We start from the raw sequence: 9,027 nt of genomic DNA, 5'->3' as shown, positions 1-9,027 counted from the left end.
CAGAAGTTGAGAAACCCAATTTTTTCAGATTCTCAGAAGCTGACTACCAATTAGCTGTTTCTCATAATCTTAACCTCGTCCAAATAGGCCCATAGCTAGTTTTGTTGGTGCGAACTAGAAAGAATTTTCCCTCCAAAATACAGTGATATATTGTTAATTACCTGCCGTTAATGATGGGATTCACCTGTTATGGTTGTGGGCCAGGGGGAAAAAGCTGGGAAACTCTAGGATTGCGTCATGTGTACAGGAGCGGGCCGACGGATCAAGTAAGCAAGCCGCGTCCGTTCAAGTTGCTATGAGAACTGCCAAGCAATCTAATAGACAAAAATTGCGCTGGTGCTAGAAGATTGTATGTCCATAAGTTTATGTAGTTCACATGTGTTTCCTAAGTGGTGAAGATATTCAAATCTATGTCTGTCATAGTAACTACACATGTTCGGGAGGTGAGGTTGGGAACTCACCTCCCACGTACGCAAAACAGAACACTTTCCTATAATTAATTAAGTATTTATTATTTTTTTTGAAAAATAAATTGATATGATTTTTTAAAGCAATTTTCATATAGAAATCTTTTGAAAAAAAAAAAACGCACCGTTTAGCATATTGAAAAGTGTGCGCACGGAACACGAGAGAGGTGAGTTAGGAAAATTAGGGGAATAACATAACCAGTTGTACTCCTAAGTCAGTAGTGTAAAACTAGCTAATTATATTCATAGAACTCTATTTGCCAGAATTATGGTAGCATGCTATATTAGTTAATCAGGCCCATTTTTCTTATCATGATCCTAGCGAAGATGTTCTTAATATAATAATGTATTGAACTAAATCTCTATTTGCCAGATGACCAGTGATTATTCATTGGTTCTCTATATTCTGTTACTTATATATATATATATATATATATATATATATATATATATATATATATATATATATATATATATATATATATCTTAATACAAATTTTTATTTTATTAAAGCGTAATGCATGAAAGAAGTTTAGATAGCCAATTCTGATTTTACTAACAAAAGATAAAAAGTAGTACAGGTAGGCCCAAAGTCAATTAGCCTAACAAAAGGTTTAAAGAGTGAATTAAAAAAATCATAAGCAGGTGGTGCGTGCGTCATTAGCGCGCGTCCCATCCTCTGGTTAAATCTAATCCATTAGATTATACCCGATGTACGGCTCTTTTGTTCCATATGAAAAAAAAGAATCCCATATACCCGATGTACGGCTCTTTTGTTCCATATGAAAAAAAAAGAATCCCATTTCCTCAGCTTGAACACGAAGAAGCTGCAACTTTTGTTCGGTCCCTGTACCGGCGGCTGAACATAGCAATTACAAGCAGGGCCCACACGGGGCTTGACTGACTTGACTCTTGACTCCATTTCTCCATTTCTTTCTCTTCCTCCTGCGGCCGTGGGTTCCCTTCTATCTCTCTCTTCGTGCAGGTCGGGGCGATGGGTCGAGCAGTGAGGTTAGTCTCCCTAATTCGCAAATTCGTTGTATTATTCGATTTGAAAGCTTGGAATTGCATGGTCGAATGCGGGAGTTGATCGGGTTCTGGAAGCCCGTGATTTTGAGTGCAGATTGTATGATTTGTTTTTTTTTTCTTCAATTTCTTTGTAGATGAGCTGAGAGGAGGAGTTGGGACTTGGAATTGGACGATAGCAGGGAAGGTGCTGTCCAGTTTCATCAGGAAACGACAACAGAGTAGCATTCCCCTTCTCTGCAGTTTCTACTGGTTAATTAGTAAGTACACATCTCATCATCTACCAAAAAAAAAAAAAGAGCAAGCACACATCTAAGTATTTATACAAGACTTGTCTGTACTTAATTTCGTTAGTTGAGTTGTCAAGATTTGATCGTCCTAAAAAATGGAAGCATACCCAATTATTGCAGGAGTAGTTTCTATAAGTAATTTCTATGATTGCGCTGAGTAACTAAGTGGAAATTTCTATGATTGCAGAAATTGAGGCATGGAGGTCACAGCAGGGGCGATGAGAGCTCTCCTCCCCAAGCTTGCTGAACTGCTCAAGGATGAATACAACCTTGAGAAGCATGTGAGGGAAGGGGTCAAGTCTCTGGAGATAGAGCTCACGATGATGCATGCTGCACTCCGTAAGGTGGCTGAGGTGCCCCTAGACCAGCTAGATGATCAGGTCAAGATCTGGGCATCCAAGGTAAGGGAGATCTCATATGACGTGGAGGATGCCGTTGATGCAATCATGGTGCGGGTGGAAGATGACTCCCATAGTGGGCCCAGTACCTTCAAGAACAGAGTCAAGAGGTCCATTAAAAAGATCAGCAAATTGTTCAGAAAGGCAAAGGAGCTCCATCAGATTGCTGATGCCATCAAGGAAGCTCAAGCCCTCGCGCAACAGATGGCTGGGTTGCGTGAAAGGTACAGTGGACTTGAGCTGCAAAACAGCGGCGTGGCTGCTACTATTGATCCACGCTTGACAGCATTGTACATCGACGTAACAGATCTTGTTGGTATAGATCATGCTAGGGAGGAATTGATCAAGATATTGACAGAAGGTGAAGATTCATCCAAGCAGCAACTGAAGATAATCTCCATTGTTGGCTTTGGAGGACTGGGCAAGACAATCCTTGCAAGAGTAGTGCATGAGAAAATTGAAGCACAGTTTGATTGTTCGGCTTTTGTTTCTGTCTCTAGGAATCCTGACGTAAGAATGATTTTCAAGAAGATGCTTCATCAATTGGAAAAAGTAAAATATGCAAACATCAATGAATCATCAAGGGATGAAACACAGCTCATTGACGAATTGAGAGAATTTCTTCAGGACAAGAGGTACCCATGACCGAACAGAGAACATATACCCTTCTTTACCTTCTAGGATAAGCATAAATGATGATTTCTGCTCAATTGCTTAAGCCGATCCTTTTTTTTTTAAAAAAATATATCTTTAGCTGCGGGTATTTCATCTCTTTGCTACGCAACATTCTTTTTTTTTTCTCTTTTGTTAAATAATCCCACCATTATTTTGGAGTCTGCATGGATGCATGTCTTTAGTACTGTGTTGGTAATCATTGTATATAAATACATTGTTCTTATAAGTATCTACTCCCTCCAATTCGATAATACTTGTCATTTAGGACAAAGGCACGGTCTTTATATATATATATATATATATATATATATATATATATATATATATATATATATATGTATGTATATATATATATATATGTATATATATGTATGTATATATATATGTGTGTGTGTGTGTGAGTTGGATTATTTGCACTCGAGCACACATGCACCCACAATCTACACCCTATAATACAATATTTTTTACAAGTGCAAAATACCTTGTTGATGTAATTTTTTTTCTTATATGTAAAACATTGAGGTTATCAAATTATCATATCAAATTTACCTTGTTTATATAAATTACCTTGTTTATATAATTACCTCGTTTATGTAGTTTTGGATGGTAGGATATATCATTTTTGCAAGATGATAATTTGGTGATATAATAGATGTAACATTTTCTCATGTTGACTAAATATCATGTTATAAAAAAAATAAGGGTTAGAGAAATATCATGCACAAATTTCATATATAATTGTTATTGAAAAAAATATTTGGTAAAAAAAATGCAACATACTTATTATATGTGTTGTGTACCAACATAATATTTTCTTTTTATAGTAAGAATTCATTTGGTCGAGATTAGGTACATTTTGCAGCACGAATCTTGGAACACATCAACGGTGTAGATTGTGGGTGCATGTGAGCTCGAGTGCAAATCTGCATTTTCCTATATATACAACGAATATATGGTTTTATCAATGTATCTTTCAAGATTAATATATACATATAGTTTCCATGCTTGTAAAGTAAAACATTTTAAAATTTATTTATAGTCAAAGTTCTAAAATTTTTACTCTTGTCCAAAACGACAAGTATTATATAACTAGAGGGAGTAGTATTTTTCTCTTGTCTAGAATCTGACACTACAAGACACATACATTATAAAATGGAATAGTAAATATGCAGAAAGCCATACCGCCACATATGTTGGTCACGAGCTCTCAATGCAAATTGGCAAACTAGAGTTTTTGCAGACACTGGACTTAGTTGGATCTCGTATAAACAAGTTGCCTGCCACTATTGTTCAGCTTCGACGTTTGATGTGCCTATGTGTTAGCTTTGACACAAGGCTGCCAGACAAGCTAGGCGATATGACATCGCTAGAAGAGTTGTCGAGTATCTCAACTAGTAAATGTGTAGACATTGTGAAAGAGCTGCGCCAACTGACCAGACTGAGAGTGCTTGCCATCGAATGGGAAGAACTGGGTGAGAAGCAGGACAAAGCTTTAGTAGAGTGCCTGGGAAGTTTGCACAGGCTGCAGATCCTGAATATCTACGCATTTGGTGGATGCCTGAATCTGATGCAGGAAGGCTGGATGCCCCCTGTATCTCTCCGCAGATTTCTGTCCAAAGGATCTACCGGTTCGTTCTCGACTTTGCCGACATGGATCAACCCATTGCTCCTCATCACCTGTATAGACATGTGGGTTGATCAAGTGCGACCGTGGGATATACAAATCCTTGGAGAACTGCCAGCTCTTTGCTCTGTCTCCCTCAGGGCGACTGGCAGCATAGAGGAGCGTGTAGTGGAGATATTTGTGGTCAGCACCAACGCCTTCCAACGCGCGAGAGAGTGCACCTTCTTCAACTTTGTGACAGTGCCATCCATGTTCCCACTAGGAGCCATGCCGAGGGTTAGGTACCTTGAGTTCAGCCTCCGAGCATGGGACAACGACATGGCCATCGGTAATGGTAGCAGTGGTGATCTCGACTTGGCCATGGGACATCTCCCTTCACTGGAGCGTGTGAGCGTTATGCTCTGGTGCACGAAAGCCAGCCGTGCAGAGGTGGAGGGAGTGGAAGCGGCTCTGAGGCGTGCAACAGATGTCCACCCCAACAATCCAACCCTTGCAGTCCGTAGATGGGATGATCGACATATTCGGGAGCAAGAGAATAATCTGGCAGATAAAGAGGATGATCTGCTAGAGGAAGATGACGAAAAGGAGAGCTCACCACCCTCAGTCACGACTGACATGTAGCAGAGCAAGATGATGGTACTCGAGCTTCGTCTGACGAAGAGAAACAAGAGGAAGACGTATGTACCTTAAAATCCTCCAATAGCAAGCGTGAGCTTCCATTCCATTGTAAAGATCACAGCTGCTAACGCTACATATGATTTCCTTATGTTTTGCTTCTCGTTTCTTTCTATCTTGATTTCAGTCGCCATATGTGCCATGCAGGTATTACTCGTCCTTGGACAAATTCTCCATGCAGCCATGCAGGTATTACCAGTTCCATAATTCATTTGTTCAGTCTCTGTTACTAGTTACTAGTGTTGCAATGCTGCTATGCTCTGTAAAATACTAAAATGCAGCAGCGCAACGTAGGAACCAATTTAGAACAACAGAAAAAATGGGAACTCTTTTCAAAAGGAGGAAGAGACCATGTAGGAAGACTGCATCTCTGTAGTGAACTCTCTTCACTTGCAGTCTCGCAAAAGCAAAGAGGACAACTTCATTCACCCCTTCAATTATTCTAGCAACAATTATTAGTTTATCCTTTATTCCTCAATTATAAGTTTAATCCTTTCCTTCCTTTGGGAAATATGGTATTTCATTCTCCCTTTTTTATACTACTGATGCATTCAGCATGCTCGTGAGTCCGTCTCAGTCTGGAGCACTGCATGAGCGATACATTGTTGAATAAATTAACTGAAAGTGCTCTTTTTCTGGTACAGTTTAGCTAATTCATACATGAAAAACATGTCCTCTTGCGGCTAGCAGGCAGCATCTTCCTCGAGATCGACATTACAATTGACAATATGTCAATGTATGCTGAACTGGCTGTAATTGGATTCGTTTCAAATGATAGAAATCGGATGGATGCATTACATTCATCAGGCGATGACGTCGAGACGAAGCTCACAATCTCCACATATTTTGATATGGTTTTTGTTGGATCCATCTACTTTGTATCTGTTCTGTTACTCCAAGTTGCCCAATGTTTTTAGGGTTCATCCTGTGTGTTACTTTACTGGTTTGGAAGGACATAAGCTTCAGTTTACAGCTAGAACTCTAGCTAGCTCCTAATGAACATGTTATTCCCTATTTTCCTTTGAATTAAGGAGGATTCTGATGTGATGAATGCTCTTGCCTATGGTTAAAGTGCTGTGTTACACCACTGAAATTTGTCATGAAATTCTGTAAAGATATATAAACATAACTGATCTTTATCTATGGCAATGTTCTGTAAGTTCAGTTTTCTGAAACTTGTGTCCCCAAGATTATTTTTCATGCCTTTAAACAGTTATAAAGTTTTCTACTAAATCTTTATAGGCTCATGGCTCCACTTCCTCTTGCTGTATTTTTTCATATAAATAGTTGAAGCCTCGAAAGGACCATAATATTATTGACCAGAATTTTTCTTACCATGACAATATCAAACCATTTTTTCCTGAAGGAGCATATCTTTATCAGTAATACATCCTTTAATATACAGCATTTTAGACAAGTTAATTAGGCAAAAAACAGCTTAATTAGCTTGTCTTAAACATCATATACTAAAATATGGAGGTGGTACTATCCAGGACACGCTGGTAAGCTAGTCCAAAATACATAAAAAAGTTACAATTGCCATTGCCCTATTCCTAACAGTATGGTATCAGTTTACATAATTAAAGAAACAGACATAGCACAACAGATATTTAAATTGCTTACGTTTCACATGGCAAATAATGAGATGGATCAATCAGGATCATTTCTTTGTTCCTTCCTTGAAAAAGGCGTGTTGAACAAGGCTTTCCTTGATTCTATGAGGACTGATTGCTGGCAAGTCATCATTGTACTGGAATTTGGACACCAAAATACCCTTGTTGTCACAGTGCAAAGCCAGCCAAAACAACTGACAAGAATATCTCCCTCCTCGGACACAACATCCGCCCACCAATCACCCTGATCTTGGAAACGCCTGATCTCCATTGTTGGCAGCTTAATCTTGTACCGGAACGCCCAGACCTCTTGATCATAGTCTTCCAACATAAAGATGCTCATGTCCATCACGCGTTCTTTGCTGACGGACATAGCAAGCATGCCATCCATGGCAAGTAACCGTGTATAATTCCGAGGATTCACAGCTGGTGGGCGCAATTGCCGGAATGACTCCGCCACCGTATCAAAGACTAGGATCCTATTGTAGCGTGTTCCCCGCCGATCCTATTGTAGCGTGTTCCCCGCCGTTTCTTCCAATGCAGGTGCAGATTGCCATGGATGAGTACCGGCCTGCCAAAGATCATTGGGCCCGGTGCTCCTATGATCTCCTCATCCATGGGTGTCACTGAACACGGGACTCGTCTCCACTGGCGGATCCAGAAAATTAATTCATTGGTGTCATAACATGTTTATCGGTGTCATAGTATACTAATTATACTTAGAATATAATGTTATAATATTTGGATAAGTAGTTTTGCTATAGGTTTTACTAAAAGTCGTTGGTGTCGCCTGACACCGATGACTATACTGTATATCCGCCCCTGCTCGCCTCGGCTTGTTGCTACCAATCGCGAGGACACAGTAGCAAATCGGGCAATACACCTCAGAAGGGGTGTCTGACGAAGCGAAGTAGAGCACGCGATACTCTCCGGAAGGTTCATGCCGGTATAATCCGACGATATTGTCAATCGTCCACCTGGAAATGGGCGCGCGTTGGCGTGTGGTCGGGTTGCAGATGTACCCGCCAACGATGAGGAGGCCATCGCAGGAGGCTGTGATGGGGAAACCTCCACCAAAGTGTTGCGGGAAACGGAAGACGGGGCGGCGCTCTGCAGATCGGAGGAGGATGGCGTCGAGGCAGTTGGGAGTCCATTGGTCAGCGGATGCGGGGGTTTCGGAAGGAGGTGACGAGGGGGAGCTCGGGCTGGCGGCGGTGGTGGCGGAGGAGGAACGCGTGGGTGGAGGCGATGCGGCGCCACGACCGGCACACGGCGCGGCAGCGTAGGACGGAGTTGGCCGGCAGGCGGAGCAGGATTTCCTCCTGGATCTCCTCGGGGATGGGGAGGCCCGCGACGCCGCCTCCGCTTGTTGCTGTTCCTGGCACGGGAGATGGAGACGGAGGTTCACCACGCCTCCTCCGACGAGGAGGTGGTGGCTGGTCATCGGCGTCGTGAGGAGGATACCGGATCTGGCCCGGAGAGGAGGTGGGGCTGCTCCCGCTCGGACGGGGTCGACGAGCGGAGCGGCGAGGCGAGTTGGGAGGGGCACCTCCGCCGGGAGGAGAGCCTCGGGGTGCGCCGGCGGCGGCGAGGCGCCGCCCAGATCGAAGGAGCATTGTTTGCGGTTGAGTGTGTGTTACGGGTGTTGTTGCGCTGTGTAGAGGATCTGTGGATAATACACATTTCAAAATTTGAATGTAAATGATCGGTTAAAACTTAAAAGAGCGGTTTTTGCTATTTTACTTTAATTTTGTACTGGAAGTTGTTTACACCTAAATTTGGCACCTAGGATTAAAATAGGAAAGATTACCAAAATTTGGAAGTCTACCGATTTCCTCCGAGTGGGCCGGTCTGACCACCGTGTGTCGGGCGGTCAGACCGCCGGTTGAGGGCCGGTCAGACCGGTGGTGTGTGGCCGGTCTGGCCGGCAGGACCGAGTCCGATTGTGTTTCGTCGGGTCTTGAGGTTTCCTTGCTCGGGAAGACATGTTTCGGGTTTCCTTTGGTTTCTATCCCGAGTTGGACGTGGAGGAGGGCCTGTAGATGGCAAGACTAACCCCTGTATAAGGGACATGGCTGGTTCATTGTAAGAAATCAATCTACTATCAATCAATCGAATCGTTTTTTCATAGTGCTTTTAGTTTTCTCTTAGTTTGTCAATCTTTGTCGGTTTGCGGCGTAAACCGTCCGCCGCCGCTGCGAGAGTGCGACACCTCTTCGTAGGTTTGTCCTGAAAACCTTCCGTTTTGCCCACGAGATG

The 9,027-nt window shown here is 42.3% G+C and overlaps 1 protein-coding gene and 1 pseudogene across 5 annotated transcripts; one reads left to right on the top strand and one right to left on the bottom strand.

The window, feature by feature from the left end:
- The first annotated feature begins 1,320 nt into the window (after positions 1–1,320).
- Positions 1,321–6,206, top strand: LOC127752417 (disease resistance protein PIK6-NP-like). Of its 5 annotated transcripts, XM_052277761.1 has the most exons (6): positions 1,321–1,478; positions 1,631–1,753; positions 1,971–2,816; positions 4,151–5,188; positions 5,303–5,344; positions 5,800–6,206. In XM_052277761.1, exons 3-4 carry the CDS (start codon positions 1,981–1,983, stop codon positions 4,161–4,163), a joined length of 849 nt encoding a protein of 282 aa, XP_052133721.1. In that variant the 5' UTR covers positions 1,321–1,478; positions 1,631–1,753; positions 1,971–1,980; the 3' UTR covers positions 4,164–5,188; positions 5,303–5,344; positions 5,800–6,206. The 5 variants fall into 5 exon arrangements, with proteins under 5 accessions (XP_052133721.1, XP_052133719.1, XP_052133720.1 ...); XM_052277759.1 differs by lacking the exons at positions 1,321–1,478; positions 1,631–1,753; positions 1,971–2,816 and having other exon boundaries at positions 3,246–5,206; XM_052277760.1 differs by lacking the exons at positions 1,321–1,478; positions 1,631–1,753; positions 1,971–2,816 and having other exon boundaries at positions 3,246–5,206; positions 5,283–5,344.
- A 595-nt stretch (positions 6,207–6,801) lies between these two features.
- LOC127752419 (uncharacterized) lies at positions 6,802–8,386 on the bottom strand (annotated as a pseudogene).
- Between the last annotated feature and the right edge of the window lie 641 nt (positions 8,387–9,027).

This window comes from Oryza glaberrima, chromosome 10 (assembly GCF_000147395.1).
Source record: "Oryza glaberrima chromosome 10, OglaRS2, whole genome shotgun sequence".
NCBI lineage: Eukaryota > Viridiplantae > Streptophyta > Magnoliopsida > Poales > Poaceae > Oryza > Oryza glaberrima.
Note: the sequence above shows the minus strand (reverse complement) of the source record. Positions and strands in the feature narration are given on the sequence as shown.